Genomic DNA, 22,472 nt, shown 5'->3' on the forward strand with positions numbered 1-22,472 from the left:
TGACTTTGCAAATGGAAACCCGCCCTGTTCGCGCCTGACTTTGATACATATGCTCACGAATGCCTGTCGCGAATCCATTTGCCCAGGGCTGCCTCATTCCCTTCCTTGTCTTAGATACCCTAAGTAAAGGTGTACAGATGCGGCAAGTGGCCGGTGAATAAGAGCATCGGCTGCGCGACCGTGATACCGAGAGAGAAAGTGCAATCAAAAAGAATCAAAGCAGGGAGGGAGCACACCGGACTGGGGGGTCGCCAAATTACACTTCCAAGGACCCGCCAGTTGTTGGCGAGCTGCCTGGAAATCTTTCGTCCCAAGTGGCCGCATCGTCCAATCATGGCGCGTGCAGCTGCACCTTGGAAGCGCCAGATGGCTTAGCGTCACCGGCCAGGGGGGTGGGCAGGTACACTATAATTCATCGTAGCAAACCTGGAAATCAATCAAACCTGCATTTTCGTACGAAATACGTCGACGCTTCTCGACGCTCGAGGTTCCGTGTGCCTCAATCCCTCTCCAGTCCAGGTGGGCCAGTGGCTCAGTTTTCTTTGATGCGCCCAGCCCTGTCGCTTCAAGTTCAGGTGCTCAGTACTCCGTACAGATATGGAAACCTACCTACCCTGCTTACCACCTGTAGAGTGTAGACATCTCATCGAGTCCCCGTCAGTCATGAAAGGTGACATGGAAGCAATGGCAGGTACCTTATTTCCAACCGCTTTCTTGCCTCACATACGAAGTAGGTAAGGTAGTAAAGTGGGCGAAAAGGGGAAGAGGTAGACAACGCGCTTGGGAGCCTCTCCCTCCCCCCCAAACTACACATATTGTTAGCTGCTCTCCAAGCGTCCAAGGCAAAGGACGGCGGCACCAGGAACTTGGAAGCAATCCCATAAGACTTGTAAGGTACGGAGTACTTACCCGAGGTACCTTACCTCAGCCCAGTTCCTCGCGAAGGAGGTGGAAGGCTGGCCATCTTTTCCCACCTCAGGCATGAATCGCTGGGTACCTGCCTGTACCTTGTTCCTGCCTTAGCACCCCTCCTCCCTGCTTTCCTGCCAGCCTGCCAAGGTACCACCTCACTATGAAGTATCCTGCCCCGTCCAGACGTACCCGGGCAGTTGTCAATCCTCTCCCCTAGTCCCCTCGTCAATCACCCTTCGGCGCTATTACTCGAAGGGCACCGCACGAAACCTCTCTAGGACTAAACGCCTCCACTCCTTACTCACTTGGCTTATATTGTCCCACCGCCCTCTGCGCGCCGCCTCCGACATCCCTCACGCCTTTCCCGTCACTTTGCGCCTGCGAAACCACCTGCACCCCCAGCTGCAACCTGCCTACATCTGCTGCCCATCGTCTTCGTCGCTGCCGTCCTACCTTGCCCCCAAAGTAACCGCATCCCCCAAATTTTTTGACACCAATTCAACGTTCCAGTCGAATCACCCGCGACTATTGCGTATTCTTGTCGACAGGCAATACTAAGGGAGCGACAATCCGCAAAAAGAAGAAGTCGAGGGGGGATAAACGGCTAGCTGTCGAAAGACCACCAACAGCTGCCTCGAAATCAGCCGAGAAGAAAGTCGCATCGCGTCGACGGGGGAAGGATCGAAATACGAGGCTGCGAAACAGGACCCGCTTGCTCAACCAGCCACCCGACAACATATTCCTCACCTTCGCCAACATTTGCAAACCATCATCAACCTCAATCAACTCTAGGAACGAGAGGGGCGGACCAGACTTGTAGCTACCACTCGACCGTTATCGTTTTACCGCCTCGCCGTTCCATGTCTACCTCCACAACGCGACTCTAATACTAGCTACGCCGTTCGAATCCACTCGTCCTCGAGACATCGAAGCCTTTGTTCTTGCCGCCTGCAAAAGCACTTGAATCTGAGAATACCCGACGTTCAAAGAAAGGGAAACATCCATTGGCACGTAGCCGTTAGTCTCGCCGCAAACGTCAGCCACAATGGGTTCAACACAGTTTGGCAACTTTTTTGTATGTTGTGCTTACCAGTTCAATCCACATTTACCGCGCGATGCTAACCAAGTCCACAGAATTTCTGCCGAGACTCAACACTGCCTGTCTGCAATGTATGTTGAATTCTTATCGACGTCTCGCGAAATGCGCACTTGAGCTTTTCGTGAGCTTCAGCAAAAGTTTGAACTAACCCATTCTTCCTTAGGTGCTATCCGACAGCCATAGTCAATCCGGGCCGTGGGATCAATGCGTGTTAAAAGGCATTTCCCTCAGCGGAGGCCGCAAGTTGGGAAATCTCGGCACAATTCTCATTGCCGCCCTTGCTATCGTCGTGACGCTTTTCCTCTTATTGCGGTCTGAGCGCAAGAAGGCCGCAGTAGGTCGGAGGTAAGCCCGTGACGTTCGCTCAAGCATTGCGCTCGACCGGCATGCTAACCTTGACGCACAGGGAAATGCAACTGTTCCTCGTCAGCTTTATCATCATGGAAATATGCGAAATCTTCACAGTTGGAGATTTTCCGTTGGCGGAAAATGTTCGAATTGTTAGTTTTCCCCGCTGAAGCCTCAAGCTTCTTGGGAGCAATTATCCTGACTGACTTACAGGCTTTCACCGGAATTCATCTTGGCATAATTATTGCATCGACCTGGATCCTAATGCTTAACGCGGTCGTTGGTTATCAGATCGTCGACGATGGAACGCCCATGTCCATGGGACTGATCGTTGCCTCCGCCACCATCCTCCTGGGCGGTACACTGTACATCACGCTCGATACCGGCTTCAAGTGGACGGGTTACTGGAACTCGTCGTACGAAGAGCCAAACCGCCACATCGCTCTCTACGTCTTGTACCAGCTTGCGCCGCTAATTTTCCTCGTCGCGTTTTTCGTTCTCGAAGCTATCCTAGTCGTCAGGGTTCTCGGCGAGATGCGGCCTATGATCTACCTGACCGCAGCCTTGCTACTCTTTGCCATTGGCCAGATCTTCAACTACGTCGTGAGCTCTCACATCTGCAATGGCACCAATGGCGCAATCGACGGCGCACTTTTTGAGACCTTGTTCACCCTGCTTGCTGTCGTGGCAGTTTGGGTGTTCTGGTCTAGCATCACCGAGGATGACTGGCCCATGCCCGTCGGAAACACTTTCCCCTAGAAAGGAGGCCGCTCTACCAAAGGAGGCAACGGTACGACAAGTCCGTACGCAATCAACTTATCGAGCATTTGAACAACAAAGTTCACGCGACAGTGTGGTTGCTGCTTACAAGGCAGCGATCAGCAGCATAGCTGGGGTTGCCATCCATGCCGTGACGACAGGTCCGCTTATTTTCGAGGGCGCACCATGCCGAGGGGCATTGTGAGCTGTATCATCCGCATGCTCGCCAGCCGCTATCACCGGGCTATGCAGCTGCGAACCGATGACGATCTGAGAGCTTGAGCCAGTGGCATGAAGCCCAGGACAAAACACAAGATGGCCACGCCCATAATCGAAGCCAGAGACACCCACGGCTTGCTCTAGATATTTTTCTTTGCACTCTTTAGCACCGGCCGGTTTAAATGGCCACGACGTGCACGACTTTTGGGTACCGAGGGCATGCCACAAGACACGCATGCTGAATATTTCATAATTTCAATCTCACCAAACACTAAATGGTTTGGAATGCTAATGAGACGAAACGCTGCGTAGGCAGTGTGAAGCAGAAAAAGGGGGGGGGGGGGGGGGGGGGGGGGGGGAAGAGATGCCTTCAGGGCATGTTTATGACGTTTGGAAGAGTACTTTTATGTTTGGAAAAGCGCGGATGCATGAGACGATGAATGGACGCACGAGACGTCTCGTCTTGTTTGTACAGCGTGTGGATTTTGATCTTCGACGTGGCGGACAGTATACCCCAGCGGAGCGACTAATGTATATGAAGGTCGAATGATGGAATTGACAGATGAATGGTTTACTTGAAAGTTCCTATCTGCAAATTCCGTATATATTGTATCAGTGCTAGGTGCGCCGCATGCATGTCATGCAATCCTAAAAGTTAGTCACAACCATGGTTAACGTTCAAAGCCTCGTGATATTTACACAGTCAATCGCGTCAGTCAATCACGCAGTATGCGCTACTTCACGTCCTGCACCTCAACGGGCCGAATCACGACGTCTAGCTTTGTAGGTGGCTAACCTGAGCTTCCTGGTCAAGCGAACGAACACGACCTCGACAAGTAGGGATGCTCTCTCTTTGGCACCTGGAAGCGCAGTATTGATCGACGGCAGGGTAAATGAACAATCAGATAATCATTCCGCAACTTGCAAACGCTAAGACACAAATCCAATGGTTACCATAAATCATACTTAGTAGTATCGACGCCTGACAGCGACAGCCCCATGTGTGTGATCCCATCATGTGAATTCTCAAAAAACCCGCACCTACGAAGCAAACGCTTATGTGATCTTGAAATTGGCCAAATTCCAACCCCCTGCTCTCCTGTTCGTCCTTGCCAGCACCCCTTTTCTTCCCTCTTCAACAAGTCTACATCGGGAACGAGACGTGCGAAGACCAGCATCCATATCTAGCTGTCACCAATGAAGCCATTATCCGCCAGATCTAGGACGAGAAACCAAGCTTCTGCTTTTGTACGCGCGGGATGATACCCACGAGAATCAAGAGAGACGTAACGACGACAGCCCAGAGCTTCAGCTTCAGTACGTTATAGTTGAAACCAGTGTCAATGGCTGTCGCTGCCGTCACGAGCAGAAGCACAAGAACGACGTAGCCGCTCCAACGGTGGTACTTCCAAATGGACTTGGCGGTGTCCTCGCCTCCGTATAACTTCGGGGTAGCCCACATTGTGAAGCCGACAATGTACTGCAGCAACAGGATGATGGAGACCGTCACGCCGAGGTAGCCGTGAACAGAGTGGAAGTGGGAGTCGGGGCCTTGTAGGAACTTGTTGTACTCGATGATGCCAACGCCGGCGACGAGGAACAGGAAGGCGAGCAGGTTGAGACCGGCGTGGACGCGCTGGCCGACGCGCTTCTGCTCGGGAGTGTGTGTCGGCTGCAGCGAGAGGATTGACTGGGTGAGGGTGAAGATGGCGAGACTCTGCGCAAGCGGGTGGCCGGAAAAGAGGATTACGTCCTTGGTCAGCACGGCGGCCCAGATCATGGCAACGAATATGACGGCGCCGAATTGGGCGATGATGCCGGTGCCTATGGAGGTTGACGTATCAGTAGCCGCTCGGGAAACCGCAAAGGGAGACGGGGTGTGGCTGGGCGGAGAGCAACATACCGATGATGAGGTTCCGGGCAATGAATTCGCCCGGTTCTTGCTGAGCGTCGCCAGGTCGACCAAGAAGAGGCTCGAACTCATTATCGCCATCGCCTCGCGGAGGTGGCTCTGGAAGTCCTGTGGCGGAAGACATTGTCGTAGGCGTCGTCGTCGTCGTCGTTGCCGGTGGGAATTGCAAAGATCGGGAAATGGGTCTCGGGGAATGCAATGTATCTCTAGGAGCGAGGGCGCAAAGTCACGACAGATCTACTCTCGATTGTTGCGATAGAAATTGTGACTGTTGTAAGCGCTTGGAGTTAAGTCAGAATGAGGAGATGAAGTTGGAGCAGGCACACAGAGCGGCGTTGAAGTATGTTCCAAACGCCGTGAGCATTGGGAACCGGGTTTGGAAGGAGGGAAAAGAAGACGAGGGAAGGGACGGCATTTTGGCGGTCGGAGAAGGTACTGAGAGGTCGTCGATGGCGGCATCGATGACGGCGAGGTTGTCTCGAGCTGTGACCTATCGGAGGCCGCATATTTCTGATTGAGCACTCGTTGCAGGGGGTGATTGCAGGGAACGGTGCGCTAAAGGGTGCAGGTGGGGTAAGGTAGTTAACCTGTCGCTACCGGTCCGCCGCTGTAGAATTCGGGGAAAGGATACGTACCTTGGCTGTATAAGCACGCTGCTCACTGGAACAGGCAACCGCTAACATCGATCTCACCCACCATCCCGCACGCAGATGGCTACCTCACTGCACACGCTAGACGCTAGGGACGGTTGCTCTCAAGCTTTCCCCCAGCATGGGCCGGCTCGCATTGTTGTTGCTATTTAGTCGTCTATGCATTCGTCTGCATGTGCGGCAGTTCGGCTTCTGTCTGGGTGATGACTGTTGCCCGCGTGGACAAATCCAGGACAGCAACGCCCTGTCAGTGAGCTCGAGAGATGGCCGACCCCGGGACCGGACGGATCGCAAAGACACCAATTTGACAGCGAGCAACGGCAATGTCGAATGTCAACAGAGGATGATGTGCGAGGTGTGCCCGGGACCTAGAGCTCACGTCGAAAATCACTGCCTTGTCTTGGCTTCATTGCAGTACACAACCTGGAACTGCAGATAGTGTGCGTGTCATCCATCCCACGAAAGGTGTGGAAGGAAGTGTTGGTGTCGGTGGTGACCACCTCATGCGGCATCGTTTGTCAATTACCTTACACATTCAGACCAGCAGTTGCCTTCACTGACTGGCCTGGGGCTGCTTCTTTCTCACGTGATGGAACGAGGGGTCCTTTGTATTCCACCCGTCGCTTCTCTTTCTCGATTGTTCCTAACCGCGGTATACGACATCTTACCGTGCAAGCAGCAGCAACTTCCCGTGACGGATGATCCTGCCGACGGTGATGATGGGTGTCGGAGCGTTCAATGCCATTCCTTATCAGATCCTCAACGTCACAGGATGATCGATGTTTGAAGGATTGTAGACTTTGAGGTTGCAGACTGCCACTGAGGTAGGTACATGTACACGCAACGCACCGCACCTGTACACACCAGCACATGGCAAGGTACCTTCCTAGGGAGAGAAGCAGATAGAGGGTCAGATTTACAGAAAGCGAGGAGGAAAGACATGGCCCTACGCACCCACACTACAGCACACAAACTGTCAGCAGTGACATACGGACATAGACATCGGAAAGTCTTTCAGATGGCATCATCTCAGAGCCTCCAGTCCGGCCTTGGCTTGCGTATCGGGCTTCGATTGTCCCCAATTTCTCGGCGCCAGTTCTGCCCAGGAGCCTCCCGTCCCGCTCCGCCGACCGAATAGCGGGGTTCACACCGTCACACTCACGGGCACTGGGCACTGGGCACTGGGCCGATGGGACTGCGGGGAAAACAGCAGCACAGTTGTATTTGCTGCGGACGGGAGAAGTCGCAGATTGGTCCACCGTCTCGCTATTAGCTTACCTTACCTTGGGTTACCTTAGGTACTTTACCTTAATTACCTGATACAATCGAATCATTACGCCTTTTTTGCTTATCGCGCCGCGCGCCGTGACTGCCCGCTGGCCGCCGGCCGCCATCAACCCCTCCAAACCCCTCCAAACCCATCCAATGCGGCCGTCAGCTGTGGCCGCCCGACCTCGGAACTGGCCGCTCGGTGCAAACTCCAGTCTAGTCGGGTGCGTGAAGAACAATGGAAGAAGGGGTCGGGCAAGGCGCCGAACGGCCAAGGCCCATGACTCTTGCGCGCGGCTTTTACTTCTCCTCATCCGACAAACATTAACACTCACATTCGTCTTCATCTTCCGCCAACACCCACTCTTTCAGCCCAAGTTCTGCAAACTCCAAGTTGGGATACCATCCATCTATACATCTTCACAGAAATCATATCTTGGTGAAACTCGGACCCCGCGCCTAACGTGGTTTGCCCCTCTTCAATTCTCTCCATATCACACGCTCTTCAACCTTCATCATGGCCAGTGAACAAGAATACACCCTCGAGCAGGTCAAGGCTTCCAGAGTCGCCTCAGATGACATTGACACAACATTCCGCTCAAGCAGCATTGGTAAGTAATGAGTGAGACGCCTCATCGTCAACCCCACATCGTACACGCTACATGTCATGGCAAAGAAAACATACTAATGTTCCCCTCCAGACTTGATCTCTGCTGCTCTTGGTGGAAAGATTCTCGCCTTCTCAGATGAATGGTTCGCCGAGGCTACCAACTTGTTGACGCCAACCGCACCCATCAGGCAACCGGGAAAGATGGTCTACACCGGCGCCTGGTACGACGGCTGGGAGACCAGGCGTCACAACACGGAGCCCTTTGACTGGGTCATTGTCCGTCTTGGTGTTGCTTCCGGCACCGTCGAAGGTGTCGAGGTCGACACTGCCTTCTTCTCTGGCAACCACGCCCCCTCAATCTCCGTCGAGGGCTGCTTCAACCTCAACGACGACGAGGTCGTTTCATGGAAGGGCGGCAGGGGCCAGTGGGAAACGATTCTCGGCAATGAAGAATGCGGCCCGTCGCAGCGCTTCGGATGGAAGCTGGCTGAGCCCAAGCAGAAGCAGTACACTCATGTCCGCCTCAACATGTACCCGGACGGAGGCATTGCCAGATTCCGCCTCTTTGGCCACGCCGTCCCCGTCTTCCCCGACGACAAGGAGGCCATCTTCGACCTGGCAGCCGCCCAGAACGGTGGCGTCGCCATCTCCTGCAGCGACCAGCACTTTGGCACCAAGGACAACCTCCTGCTGCCAGGCCGCGGTAAGGACATGGGAGATGGATGGGAGACGGCCAGATCGCGCAGCAAGGGCCACGTCGACTGGACCATTGTCCGTCTCGGCGCTCCCGGTTACGTGCAGAACGTCGTCGTCGACACGGCGCACTTCCGCGGCAACTTCCCGCAAAAGTCAAAGATTGACGCCATCTCGTGGATCGAGAGCGGCGAGCCGGGCGCGGACGCCGCCGGCTGGACGGAGATTGTAGCGCCTAGCAAGTGCGGACCGGATGCGGAGCATGACTTCCCCAGCGCCGTCAAGGACAAGGCCTTCACACACGTCAAGATCACCATTATTCCGGACGGCGGGGTGAAGAGACTGCGCGTCTTTGGCAAGAGAGCATAGACGTTGCGCGGACAAAAAGCTACCTAGGTATTCTATGTTTGGATTGTCTATGAACAGGTTATACATGGGTTGCGAAGGAGGTAAAAGCAGAAAAAAGAATCAAGCTGAGGATAGAAAAATAAATCTGAAAAAAAATGAAGAAAGAAAATTGGAATAAGAGAATAAGGGGTGAGCTTCATGCCAGGACCTACCTTGCCCCCCTCGTGTCTGTGTGAGCGTGCATGCGCTGGCCTTTGAGTGGTTTGTCCGCACTGGCTGATCATGAGGGGCATTGACCAGAAGAGAGATGAAGGTGTCAACCTGAAGGCAGTCTTGCTATCCTCAGACACATATCTATACGGGGTACCTCATTGAGGCTTGAAGACGAGGACGTTGTGTGGTAGAGCAATGGCGGGCACATTAAACACATATTGCAGTCAAGGAGAAAGGGGTTGCCAACTTGACAGGAGAGAGTGATCTTCAGTTCCATGACAAAGTTCCGTCAGGAGAAGCTTGATGGGAACACTGCGATGGAAGCCACTGCAATGGAAGCCAGGGCATGCACGGTCCATACGTAAGGTACACTCTTCTAGGAGCCAGGCGGGGGAGCTTCCTTCAGCGTCGCTGTTTAGGCGGTGCGTGAAAGGTAAGGTAGCACGGTAGAAACGGATGCCCGCCGTAATCAATTAGTGACATCAACAGCCCGATCGCCCGTGGTTCATCTACAGACTGCCTGAACTGAGCCCCGTTGGCGTGGACCGTTGCGGGACTCGGGTACCGAGAGTCCTTTCCTGTGGGACAGGACTGGGTCCGGGACTGGGCACACAGCACACACAACTGGAGTGGATTGGACACGGAACAACACTTCGACATCACACGACAGTAGCGGCGCCGAGCGCTATTTCGTTCCTTTACAACTACCTACTTCTACTTCTACTATCCAGTGCGAGAGACAGACCTCGCCCGACATAACATCTTTGGGAGCCACGAAACTTTCCGTGCGCCGTTTCCCACAAACACCCGGCCCGCATTCTACCTCGAAACTCGCGCCGCATAAAACAATACCCTCGGCCGACTCATTAATGCCTACCGGGCCTCCTGGTTGCCCCTCCTCCCACCATGGACTTCGAGGACGCTAGTGGTGGTTTCGGCGACAAGAAGCCACGCCCACTGCCAGACGACCTGCCCAAGTCTCTCAACGACCGCAGTCGCCGTCCCGTCGAGTTGGTTCCAGAGACGGAGATGTATGATGGATGGCAAGGTTAGTTGACGTTCCCACGCCATCCGCACCCTCACCACCCGCAAGCACGAAGGGGGAGGGAGGAGCATCGCACACTAACGCCGCTCAACACATCACACAGGACAATCACAGTTTCTGACAACGCCTGTCCTTGCAAAGCCCCTCAACTTTGGCGACCTAAGCCTAGACGATCGCACATATGACGAGGATATTACAGCAGGCCCTAAGAACAGCGACGCGCGCCTTATGGAGATGATTGCCGCACAAGCCGCCCACCGGGTTGGGCCCGGCTTCGACGACGAGGAAACAATACTTGCAAACGAAAAGCTGTCCGAGAACGAAAAGAAGGACTCGCTGCAGAGAGCTCTGAATATGGCTGCCAGCAATGGCGACGTCGAGAGGGTCAGCAACATCGTGAGCGGCAAGGCAAAGGCTTATGTCGATATCAATGCGCCGGACGAAGACGGAACACCGCCGCTGATATACGCAAGCTGTTTTGTGAGTCGAGGCTTGACACACGGCGGGAGTGCTATCGCTGACTCGGATCCAGGGCCACGAGGGTGTCGTGCAAGCGCTCATCGACGCTGGCGCAGACGTCGACAAGCAAGACCGAAATCAGTGGAGCGCTCTTATGTGGGCGATGACGAATAGGCATAAGAGCATCGCCAAGACTCTCCTCGACAACGGTGCTTCGGCCGAACAAAAGACGTCGTCTGGCCGGACGGCCTTCGACTTTGTCCCTCCCGACAGCGATATGTCCTTCTACCTACACGATAGCGGCTACAATATTGGCAACGCCGGAACCGACGACTTCTACAACCCTGGGTTTTCACAGGATCGTTTTGAGGAAGAAATGGCCGAGAACGAACTGCGGAGACGGATGATGATGGACAGCGCTCGAGACCTTGAGGTTGATTTGGGCAATGTTGGCATGGATGACCAGCCAGAGGTAAGCTCTGACTAGGCACATCTTAACGGCCTATATATGCTGACATGCGTAGAATTCCGAGGAGCTCGAGGAAGAGCAACCAGAGTTCGAGTGGTCTCGTTGTCTTCACGACCAGATGTTTGTTTTCCAGGAACACGAGCTCGACCGAATTCTCGACATCGTAATCACCAACATGACGCCCCAGCGATCACCGGCTCAAAAGCCCGTACCGGCGAACATGATTTTCCTAAGCGCACGATACGCGCACTACCACTCTAGCCCCGACCTCCTAGCCAAACTCATGATTTCGGCCATGGACAAGATCAATGACGTTGTTGAACAGTACCAGTGGGACATGACGATACTGGCCTTCTGGATATCAAACGCCACGTTGTTGCTTCACTACCTGAAAAAAGATGCCGGGCTCGTGGAGGCTACGGTCGAGTTCCAGGCTCAGCTGTCGGAGCTCATCAATGAGATATTCATCCTCATCGTGCGGGACGCCGAGAGGCGGTTAGACAAGGTGCTTGACGCAGCGATGCTAGACCACGAAACAATCCCGGGCTTCGAAGACATTGCGTTCCAGAACGAGTGGAGGATCTTCAAACGGAAAGCACAAGTCAAGGAAGAGCCCATGGAGAAGCGCTTCCGACCTCCCTCCCCAAAACAACGGGCCAAGCCTGCTCCGCGCAACGTCACTTCATTACTCTCATCCACCTTGTTCGTTCTTGATCTTTATGATATCCACTCAGTTATTACGGCGCAAATCATCTCTCAACTCCTCTACTGGCTCGGCGCCGAGCTCTTCAACCGCATTATGTCCAACCGAAAGTACTTGGCCCGGACAAAGGCGATGCAGATCCGCATGAACGTATCGACACTGGAGGACTGGGCTAGGACCAACAACCGCCAACCGGAACACTACGAAGGAGGTGAGACGAAGTCCTCGGGAGAGACGACAATAGACGCTGCGAGGCGGCACATGGCCCCCGTCATCCAGCTGCTCCAATGGCTTCAGTGCTTCTCGTCACTCGGTGCCGACGACCTCGAGGCCTTGGTCGGTACCCTGCAACAACTGAAGAGGCTGAGCCCGCAGCAGCTCATACATGCGGCTTCGCATTACAGGCCGGAGGTTGGCGAAAAGGGGTTGCCTAAGAGCGCACTCAAGTATCTCAACGCGATCCAGGCGGAGCATGTGCGCAGGAAGGAGGATCGCAAGAGCAGCGCACCGTCAACACCGGTCAAGACGAAACCCGCAAACGGCGGTATAGGGGGAACGCCAGGGAGCCAAACGGCGACAAAGACGCCAGGAGCCGACGAGAGCGACGAGGAAGAGGACGACGCGCCGGAGAACCTCCTAATGGACCCGGCCATGATGCTGCCCTTCACCCTGCCATCGGTCACGGATATGTTGGTATCTTACGGTGCCGGCTTCGGTGGCGTCAACAGAGAGAGGGCACGCAAGTACATCCCCACGGTACCGCCCGAGTTCCTTTCGAAACTTGAAGCTAGCGGTGCGCGGAAGGGCCCGATGTTCAGCGAGAAGGACTGGGAGAATGAAGAGGTTTGAGAGGAAGAGGCAAACCCTATCCGAGGCGGATTAGGTATATGAGTAATGGGAATCAGCATTCGACGTTCCAAGTGGCTGTCCCACCAGGCGCCAAAGCGCGGACACCGCACAGCATTAGGGAGACTCGAGGACATGACACGAAGTAGGGCGAAAAGGATCCCGATAAGCATAGCGTTTGATTGATTCGATGGGATGGGCGATGCAAGGGGAAACAAGCAGAGACCTAGGGATCCACTGCGATATTGTGATAGTCCCAGAGGGGAGCATTTCGCAGACGAGGACAAGTCAACGCGATAGGGGATGTGAGAACGGCTCACGCTGTGCTTTCCGTAGGCATGCCGCATGAGAGCTCAGCGGTGTTAGAAAATCTAGTCAATTCCCAGGGGGAAAAAATGACCCAATACTTTCCCATCTCTTGCTATCTATCTTGTTGTCCACCTTGTTGAGTTGACTCATACTACAAAGCAGACGACGGTGGTTCCCGAGGATCCGCTTTTGGGGGTAAGATGGGGTTCCCACTCGGTCGTTTGTTCGTGAACATAGCGGGGTGTACTTCGTACGAAGTATGGAGAAGGGGTCTTTGAGGAGGAGGGGGGACAAGTTGCCAACAAGGAGGGGGGAGAAATGCAGGCACGCGGATTTTGCCCTCTGAATCATTCGACCGAGTGCAAAGTTACCCCAAGTCTGTCTGACTTGAGCCACGTTGACGAAGCACAAAAGAGCCACGCGATATTCGAGATCCACGAGGGACACGAAGGGGAGCCGCGGTTCAATTCATTTCGTTACCTGACGTGGATTGTCAGTCGGCGCAGCGCATACAGATTATTTAGGGCAGAAACTTTTTGCTACGGAGTACACAAGATTGCTTCGGTGGATCGTGGAACGTCCTGTGTTGGCTCCTGGTGGGACGACCCAGTGACACGGAAAGGGGGGAAGCGCCTAGGTTGAGAAGGTGAGGGGTGCGGAGGACCCTGAAGTTCGAATTAGAGAGAGGGGGAGCTGATGAAGCCGAACCCAATGCGGGATATTGAAGGTGTTGTTCAGAGGTATCTGGTGTAGTCACGTCGCAAATGTCTCGGGTCCCTCCGACTAGAACCATAGCATTCGTACCAATAGGTGAAGTATGGGATTCAATCAAGCATTGGCTGGTTAGCTGAGGGCGGTCGTGGGAGTGTCACTCGCGGACTAGGATGTGCCACGTCAGATCTTTGTTCCTCGTGCCGCGCTGGGCCTGGGCTGGCAGTATCATTAGTGTACACTGGATGCTGCAGTTATCCCTCTCGAGTAAAGCGGCTGGGCGGGCGGTTTGGCTCTCCAAGAAAAAAAAGTTCGCAAAACAATGATGGAACGCAAACGCTCTTGGGCCGATTGGCTCTTGTGTGATTTGCCAACTGTCCGAGATGTGCTTCGTGGGACGAGCCGGGGAACGGCATGGATGGAGCCGGTCGGGAAGTTTCCGTTTGCTTCTGAAAAGTCTGGATCTGCTGTTTATTGGTGTACGGGGCACACGAAGGCGTGACATGTTTTGATCCTGTTGCATTTTGGAGGAATTTGTCCGGGAGGGAAAAGGAGAAGCGAAAGGTCTTGAAGCTCAGCTCCGGCGATATTGCGCATTCTTGGGTCGGTTTGCTTTTCACCCACCCGATGTAGCATGGTGCCTGGCGAGCCAGGAAAGACAAGAGTCGACATACTCGAAATACTCTCATTTGATCTCAAATCCCTGATCTAAATTGGCGTTGGCCTATATGATAGACGACGCCAAAAGCCTTTCCAATCCGATTTTGTCCGCGATTTCAGCTCAATGTGGAAAGGGAGAATACCTAACCTGATCCTCCTTATGAGTTGTAATATGGGTATGTACGTAGGGCAACTGAAAGTCAACAACGTCGCTTGGGCCAACCATGCTACCAGCTTTCCGGCTCATGAACGTACCTTTGGTGGTTAACCTTCCCTGCTGGTCCTAGTCAGACCTCTAGCGTTGTCTCTGAACTTGTGAAGGACATGGAAGGCTGAGACATAGGGTATTTGGTGTTGATCCAGACGAGCCGCAAGTCGCAACAGAGTGCCTGTCGATCAAGGGAGGACTTTAAGCTAGCCGCATCGTGTGTTTACTTGCGATGATATGCGGCACGGCTTCAGACTTGAGATGAGGGCTACCTCGGGCCCGGCAGCAAGGGAGACGGAAAGCCTGTTCATGGGATGGAATCGACTCGGATTGGTCGCCAGACGGGCAGTATGCCAGTAGCTATCGCCGTGTCGTAGATCGATGGAATTGGCTTTGCGGGAGGCTGCAAGGGCTGACAAAGAGACGTGGTTGCAAACGGAGGAAATCCGGGGTCAAGTGCAGAGGCGCGATTGTTTGCATTGGATGTTGGTCGTCGGAAGGCCTCGTTCCCGTTTCTTCTCGTTGCTTCTTCTCTTCTTCTTCTTTCTCGTAAATTGACCGTACAGGAAAGACATGTTTCCGATAGCCCATGGAATCAGTGGATCGATCGAGACCTTTTCGATGACCGATGGGCGATTAGTGACAGTTGCTGCCAACGATGAAAGATTGGGAGGTCCAGAGATGCCTTGCTCTTCGCCGAGACCAGCCAGGGCCGACGTTGGAGATTTGAAGGAGGCAGCCCTCGTGCTACTTCTTCACCTCGAACAAGTGTGACCGCAATTTACGGCTGCTTGAAGCGGCCGTTGTTGTGTTGCCAATGCAGAGATGGGCGTGTTACTGTGTATCCGTAAGGCAGGCCGGAGATCAAACGGGCCAACCACCCAATAACCCATGTTAGACCATCGTCGGTTGCTGTGGTTGTCGTCGCGTCGAGATTTGAGATTCGGCGGTCATGAAGAAACCAGCCATGCGAACGGAGCTCGTCATGCAGCAGCGTGGGTCCCATGGATGACTGACTGACTGACTCCAAGTAGCGGTCTCTGCTCTGTAACGCAGAGATGAAGAAGAGAAAGATAGAGCGCCTCACCGACTCAATGGCAATGGCCTGGCGACGAGGTCGAAGTATCCGTACGGCCCGTCTTTTCTCTCCCTTCCTTTGGGTAGGGACGCATGGACAGATGGCGGGAACTGGGGCCAGTTACCCGATCAAGAATCGTTTGCTGTACAAGGCGACATGGGTTGTTGGCGATGTGGTTGACTGACTGACCACGTCTTTTTGGCCTTTCCGCGGTTTCACCCTCGTCGTCTTCATCATTTCTTTTGTGCGAGTATCGTGTTTTCCTCATGCGCGCATCCACATGGAGTGAGTTTTGTGCCTGGCTACATTGCACTTAAACGTCTACTCTGTCCCCAGGCCCATGGTTACGACTGGCAAACATATTGTGCCTGGAAGTTCAAGGACGGCCCTTCCTCTCCAGATGACATGGAAGTTCAGACGACAACACCCACTTGCTGAATGTTGAAGCAGGGGGGGGGTCCACTCGGGCTAGCAAGCCCAGGGCTTCTTTTTTTGGTCCAATTAGATACTGATTTTTGATGGATCCATCGCCCTTTTGGGACGAAAAGCTGCCAGCATTCGAAGGTGGGTACATGCGGTACGTAGATACTTGCCAAGTTGCCAGCCAAAGGCAAGTTCCGATTCTACATAGTAGGAATGTGCGACCCGTACATAGTAGTGTACGTAGGAGTACGTACCGAAGATACCCTGCTCTCGCTAGGAGCGCATTCCCCACCCCCGACCGCCTCCAACGTGTTGTGGACTTTGGACTTCCTGTGTGGCTCTGGTGCCGGGCCACTACCGCGATGTATTGCTGCCACCGCCGCTGCCACCGCTTCCTGCATTTGCAACCCGACCCTGCTGGGCTGGAGAAACGAAGGTCATGAGCCTGTCACCCACGCCGTTTTCTGTTCAATCTGACGAACGCGGCAAGGACGGCTGGGAGTGTAGGAAATAGACGGGGCACCGCGCCGGGGGAAGCATTTGTGGAAGAAAGAAGAGAAAAGAAAGGATGCCCTGCTCTCTGTTCCCTAGCTTAGTTATCCGTACTTTCCTCCTTCTCAGCCATCTCGAATCCGGACCAAGAATTTGCACATTCACCACCTCACTTCATGTCCACACTGGCACACACATCCTTCCTTCAAACCCTTCCAAGAGCCTTTCTTTCTTGCACCTGGCGTTTGTTCATCATCCCAAGACGCCCCCTCCGATAGACAGCTCTTGGTCACCCACCTGATTCCAAAAACACCCACGACGCGACTGTTTCCCGTCACTCAGCCGATCCCATCAACCCAACCTCACTCACCTCATAAAGGTAGCCAATCCTCCCTACCAAGCACTCCTCCACCTCCGGCGCAGTATCAAAAGTATCTTAACATCCTTCTTCACTCAGTCTCTCACCTTGGGATTGCTGGTCTTTTGCTATTCGGCACAGACACAGACAGATTCGCTCAAGTGACTTACTTGACTTACACGACGCCAGCAGGACCACACCAATCTCGCCAGCGTCGTCCTTGTCATTGCCGACCTAACATCCTGCTTGCTTCTCCGGATACCTATTCATCCCTCGGCTATCGCCGCACGTGTACGAGTACGTCACGGCCCTGCTTCATTTACCTCTGACAACCTTCTCTTGGGTTGTTGTTGGAATTGCATTGGCATCCCACTCCATTCCTCACCTCGGGCTCAGCATCTTGTTTGCCCAATCGAGCTAGCGCCCATCTAGTCCCCCAGGTCTTAATTTGGCACACCTGAATCCCAAGCTTACGGCCCTCAGCGCGCTCGACGGTGAGCCACTCACCCTCCACCACTTATATCGTCACCACACCCGCCTTGGCCGCCTCTCTACTCCATCTTTCTTCAGTCCGACGCCGGCATCCAGACATCGCGGCTCGGCCTGCTACTGAGCAGTTGAGCACGGTCTGATCGGCCCCAAGCTACGCCCTCCCACGCCCCGGCCGGAGCACCCTGAAATACCACGCTATGGCACCCCAAAAATTCGCCAGTATGCGCTTGAAGTCCCGGCCTACGCTCGTACCTTTCAAGGACGATGCTAGCCTCATTGCCCTCCGCTACGAGAAGACGGTCCAGGCAGAGCCTCCCATCCCTATTCTTACACGACTTCCCCAAAGATCTCTCTCTTGTTCAACGCGCCGAACGTCCACTTCTGCATCATCATCGACCTTCTCGAGTCCGCCCTCCAGCCCCGTTGTTGTTGCTCCTCCACCCGCCATCGACCAGCATCCTGCGTTTCGTTCCCGCGCCGCGGCCCGCAATACGACGGTAAACGATTGGAAGAGGGATTCCGGGCTGGCACCTACTGCATCGTCTTCAGCCACCATTGCTGAGGAGGACTGCGAGGACGAAGAGAGTCGTGCATGCGCCAAGATTGCTGCTCTGGATGCCCACACGGTTCTCGTGCAACAAGCGGAACAGCCTGTGATACCTTCTGTCTGCGAGAGTTCTTCCGTCGATGAGTTGGTTTTGAGCAAACAAAACTCTGGTCGTTGGTGCACGCCTTGCATCGGCAAAGACGTCGACAGCATGGATCATTATCAAAATGCGCAGGTCGAAATTGCGATTGCGGAAAGAAAGAAGTCTGGCAGTCTTAGCAGCACCTTATCGGTCGATTCTCCCGTTGAGTTGCGGGACAAGAGTCTGGGTGACCTATCACCTGCATCGGCGCCAATCATCTCCCATTCGCGGACCTCATTTGCAGCCTCCGATGACTCGCCTAATTTCTCCCCTGTCAACATCCACGAAGACTTCCAACTCCTGAGCAAGGATGCCGTTCACTTCTCTCCCATTTCAGTGTCCATCCCCACGGACAACCTCCTCGAAGATGATTTCCTAACCTCCTTGTCTTTCTCGAATCGAGGCAGTCTCATGTTTGGTGGTCTTCGCGCGTTCCCCGCACAAACCACCGACGGAACAATGGATGGACAGTCGCAAACGGACAAAGCCCACGCGCCTCCACCAACCCCTGCTGATGCCCCTGCATCAGCCCCCATCCTCCACATTCAATACGAAGAGCCGCCCCAGACCACTGCCGTCAGCACCACTACTGAGACCAGCGCGAACCATTTGAGCGCCACCGACACAACCTCGATCGAAGCAACGACGGAAGAGACGACCACGACTGACCCAACGACGGCAGAGACGACTGCAGAGTCGGCCTCACAAGCCACAATGACGACCCCCAGTATCTGCGTCTTGTCCGCGGACGTGGAGATGGAATCTCGAAAGGTGAGATCGCTCTATGAATCCGGCGAAGGCCTCAGGTGGGAAGACGGAGCCCGACCGTCGGATATTGGCGAGCGTCTCAACTCGACCGCCGAAACTCCGACGGAGGAGGTCGAGAATGATCCGTATGGTTTCCTTTTGCCCGGATTGGTGCCCAACCAGTAAGCTAACGTGTATTCCTGTCTGCAGCGTCGCCGAACTACAGCCTCCCGCTTGGGGAACTCCAAGATCTGGAAGTTCCTATTCCCATCGTCCCGAAACACGCAGCGAGTATGAGGTGGCCGGTGGTCTCGAAGACTGGGAAGACCTCGAAGGATGCGACATCGACCGTTATGGCTTCATCAGCCCGCGTAAGCCAGAGAAGAGCAATGGCACTTCCGCTGAACCTAGATCGTCGCAGTCGGCGCCTAGAAGGAAGCACGCCTTTTCCAAGCGAGATGCATTTGGGTTGGGCTTGCCATCCAGAGGACCCAGTAGGAAGGTGTCCGTTAGATCTCTCAACACGCAAGGATCAAAGGCTTCAGCTGCGTCCCGTCGGTCGACCCGATCCGCAATCAGACAAGCAGGAAACCTGCTCCCACACAACCGCGACCGACGATGGATGGACGAGGCTGGGGAGATGCTTTCGCTTTCACTGGGCGATGAAGAGAAGGTGGAGAAGATCTCCGAGGCCATCAAAAAGAAGGAATGGGAGAGATCTGAAAAGTGGCGTAAGATGGCCAAGATCGTCAAGAAGGGCAAGGACGGCGAAGGCATGGAGTTCGATTTCGATGTTAAGAACCAAAAGCTCATCGATAGGACGTGGAAAGGCATTCCCGACCGGTGGAGAGCATCTGCGTGGTACTCGTTCATGGCTACCAGTGCCAGGGCTCACAAAGACTCCCCATCCGAGGATTCCATCATCACCGACTTCCATCGCCTGCAGTGTAGGGGGTCGCCGGACGATGTGCAAATCGACTTGGACGTCCCCCGCACCATCAGTAGGCACGTCATGTTCCGGAAGCGCTACCGAGGCGGTCAGCGATTGTTGTTCCGAGTTTTGCACGCACTATCGCTCTACTTCCCGAATACTGGCTACGTTCAAGGCATGGCCTCGTTGGCGGCGACGCTGCTGTGCTACTTTGATGAGGAGAAGTGTTTCGTCATGCTTGTCCGTTTGTGGCAACTACGAGGCTTAGAAAAGCTGTACAGTCCTGGCTTTGATGGTCTGATGGCGGCTCTGAACGATTTTCAGACCAAATGGCTGGACGGCAAGGACGTCGCCAAGAAGCTGGTAAGACATACACGCGCCTCTCGACCGATGACGTTGGACTGACCTTTTCTAGACTGAACTCTGCATCGATCCTACAGCCTACGGTACCCGATGGTACCTGACACTATTCAACCTATCCATCCCCTTCGCGGCTCAGCTTCGCGTTTGGGATGTCTTCCTACTTCTTGGAGAAAACCCTACAGACTCTCCCAAAGTGCCTGAATCGCCCGTCACCATGAACGGCATTGACATTCTGCACTCCACCAGCGCGGCTTTGATTCATGCGCTGCGCGACGTTCTTCTTGACTCGGACTTTGAGAACGCCATGAAGGCTTTGACCTCTTGGATTCCGGTCAAAGATGAGGACATCTTGATGAAGGTGACGCGAGCCGAGTGGAAGGCCCGACAGAAGAGGAAGTAGAAAGTCTTGATTCCGACGCCTTCTTAAACGTCGACCCGCTCGTTTCCACATTTCCTTTGTTTTACACCACGACCTCCGATTTATGGATATGCGTGCAAGGCGTTTATGGAGTCGGTCATGTTGACTTCGACGCAAGTCGTCGACCAATACCCCGGGATGAACTGCAAACCTCGTATCTGCTGTTACGGGGGATTTCATTTGTGCACTTGAAACGAACGAAATGCTGGAGAAAGCAACGTGGGTTGCGGGAAGCCCTAGCAAAAAAGCGATGCGAGAGCAATGAAGCTGCAGCACGAATTTTTCATATACCCTTTATGCCATACAATAGCCTGGTGCCAGCTTCATATACAGCATCAAATCAATATATAATGTATTATTCGAGTAAAGATTGATCCCAACATCGTCTCAGTCCATGCCAAATGTTCACCATCCTTGAGGACACTGACAAGCCCGATTCAGAGACCGCTTCATCCCACCTTGTTGTCTACCTTCTAGGCATCGCTCGGCCGTGTTGTCGTCTTCTTTCTTGGTAATTCTGCCATGCCATTTGGTGTTGACGAGGTAGTGGCAGTAAGGATATCCAGGCGAATGAAATTGAGGCCACCCTTAGGACTGGCAAGATATATCATAGCAGCTGGGTTGTCTACGTCTCCTTGCATTATTTAGATGCCGTCATCCAACACAACACACTTTGTGTGTTTTCTTGCGTGGATGTTTTTTTACCTTTTCATCTTTAATGAGTGTCTGCTAGCTCCGGTATAATCTTCACTACTATCACAGCCACCTATTTCCATTCCAAACACAAAACAGCCAAACAAGATCCACGCTGACCGCACTTGTCATCAAAAACCGTTCAGATGTCGACCCTGCGAAACATTCCCCTCATCAGCCGTTTCACTGCTAGTTCGATGCGCCGTACTCACCACCCTTGCCCTCTACAAGCGTTCCTCACGCAGTATGAAGTATTCTCCCCGAAACGTCCTCGTTCGGCCCCGAAATCTTGTACACGTCTCCCCTTGTGTTTTGAGGTGCCGCAATCCGACATCTCCCAGTCCTAGACCTTCGTACTTGATAGGCGCGATCAAACACCCACACGCAAAGCTCCTGGTTCTCCGCGTCGTCGCTGTTGCTGCACGCCGTGGTCTCGACCGGTCGTGATGGCCCGGGACACAGGTAAGCCGGCGCTGAAGAAGCCTCTTGGGGTCTGTGATGGAGGCACTCCCGCTCGATTGTGAAGGTATTCGCTCTGCTCCCGTTTCGATACTGCAGCCGTCATGGGTACAATTGTGTTTTATTTTTGACGCGTGCTGATTTAGGGCGTGTAACTTGCGGCCCGAATGGGAAAGATCAGTAGATTCATTATTGACTTGCGGTGACTTGCTCGTGTAAGAACTTCTTCTTGGGGCGCCCGTTACCGTGCTTCACTGTTCTGGGCAAAAGGGATAAAAGCTGAAGAAAGATTGGATCTATCAACCTTTGAGCTTCGAGGCGGCATGATGGAGCCAGATCGAGTCATCAAGGGGGGCCGTTGGCACCAGTGTAGCCAGTGCGAGCTTGAGGAAGGCGATATCTTGTCGCATCTCGGAAGTTGTAACGGTTACTCTTTCGCATAGTAATGCCTCGTGAGCGGGGATGTTGTGTACGCTGTGGTTGATGAGAAGAACTAGTTGAAAGGGTGTTCACTATGGGTTTAGCACTCCAGTTTTTGACACGTTCAAGATGATGTTTGTTGAGATCTATACAACCAGTCTACCCCTGCAACAAGCTTTCAGCGCCACTACAGTATCCGGCGTGGAAATTATGTAGATCTAGAGTGACAGTGGTTCAGCCTTGTATTCTGCCTTGCTCGTCTATCAAGGAAACAGGAAGTTGCCAAGTAGTTCCATACCTGTTGTTTGAACCCATTTGACCTCTTAGTATTCATTCGAGATGATACTTGATCTCAATCTGAAGTGTTTCAGCGCAACTTGTCTCCCAATTACATTCACAAGCAAAAGGAAGACATAGATATACCCTTGTGAGAGAATCGAGAGTCATTGTTCCCGAGGGACGCAACC

At 53.8% G+C, this 22,472-nt stretch overlaps 6 protein-coding genes across 6 annotated transcripts; 5 read left to right on the plus strand and 1 right to left on the minus strand.

The window, feature by feature from the left end:
* Nucleotides 1-1,957: 1,957 nt before the first annotated feature.
* Nucleotides 1,958-3,118, plus strand: BDP55DRAFT_697776 (chitin synthase export chaperone; the record flags this gene model as incomplete). The annotated part of the gene is made up of 5 exons (XM_060577717.1): nucleotides 1,958-1,987; nucleotides 2,047-2,082; nucleotides 2,175-2,356; nucleotides 2,418-2,511; nucleotides 2,573-3,118. The coding sequence occupies 5 exons, from the start codon at nucleotides 1,958-1,960 to the stop codon at nucleotides 3,116-3,118; spliced, it is 888 nt and encodes a 295-aa protein (XP_060424079.1).
* Nucleotides 3,119-4,059: 941 nt separating this feature from the next.
* Nucleotides 4,060-5,706, minus strand: BDP55DRAFT_680102 (cytochrome b561). Its single transcript, XM_060576092.1, has 2 exons — nucleotides 5,241-5,706; nucleotides 4,060-5,161 (listed from the first exon to the last, which is right to left on the minus strand). Exons 1-2 carry the CDS (start codon nucleotides 5,371-5,373, stop codon nucleotides 4,557-4,559), a joined length of 738 nt encoding a protein of 245 aa, XP_060424080.1. The 5' UTR covers nucleotides 5,374-5,706; the 3' UTR covers nucleotides 4,060-4,556.
* Nucleotides 5,707-7,251: 1,545 nt separating this feature from the next.
* Nucleotides 7,252-8,995, plus strand: BDP55DRAFT_620327 (allantoicase). The gene is made up of 2 exons (XM_060571328.1): nucleotides 7,252-7,779; nucleotides 7,870-8,995. Exons 1-2 carry the CDS (start codon nucleotides 7,686-7,688, stop codon nucleotides 8,838-8,840), a joined length of 1,065 nt encoding a protein of 354 aa, XP_060424081.1. The 5' UTR covers nucleotides 7,252-7,685; the 3' UTR covers nucleotides 8,841-8,995.
* Nucleotides 8,996-9,683: 688 nt separating this feature from the next.
* BDP55DRAFT_620332 (DIL domain-containing protein) lies at nucleotides 9,684-12,996 on the plus strand. The gene is made up of 4 exons (XM_060571329.1): nucleotides 9,684-10,080; nucleotides 10,181-10,557; nucleotides 10,610-11,008; nucleotides 11,061-12,996. The coding sequence occupies exons 1-4, from the start codon at nucleotides 9,939-9,941 to the stop codon at nucleotides 12,555-12,557; spliced, it is 2,415 nt and encodes an 804-aa protein (XP_060424082.1). The 5' UTR covers nucleotides 9,684-9,938; the 3' UTR covers nucleotides 12,558-12,996.
* A 3,360-nt stretch (nucleotides 12,997-16,356) lies between these two features.
* On the plus strand, nucleotides 16,357-16,790 carry BDP55DRAFT_362566 (uncharacterized protein). Its single transcript, XM_060567050.1, has one exon. The coding sequence runs from the start codon at nucleotides 16,512-16,514 to the stop codon at nucleotides 16,734-16,736; it is 225 nt and encodes a 74-aa protein (XP_060424083.1). The 5' UTR covers nucleotides 16,357-16,511; the 3' UTR covers nucleotides 16,737-16,790.
* Nucleotides 16,791-17,482: 692 nt separating this feature from the next.
* On the plus strand, nucleotides 17,483-20,798 carry BDP55DRAFT_719981 (TBC domain-containing protein; the record flags this gene model as incomplete). Its single annotated transcript, XM_060578452.1, has 3 exons — nucleotides 17,483-18,903; nucleotides 18,932-20,015; nucleotides 20,068-20,798. 3 exons carry the CDS (start codon nucleotides 17,483-17,485, stop codon nucleotides 20,413-20,415), a joined length of 2,853 nt encoding a protein of 950 aa, XP_060424084.1. The 3' UTR covers nucleotides 20,416-20,798.
* Between the last annotated feature and the right edge of the window lie 1,674 nt (nucleotides 20,799-22,472).

The sequence above is a fragment of the Colletotrichum godetiae genome (assembly GCF_030913485.1).
Source record: "Colletotrichum godetiae strain CBS 193.32 chromosome Unknown BDP55scaffold_62, whole genome shotgun sequence".
NCBI lineage: Eukaryota > Fungi > Ascomycota > Sordariomycetes > Glomerellales > Glomerellaceae > Colletotrichum > Colletotrichum godetiae.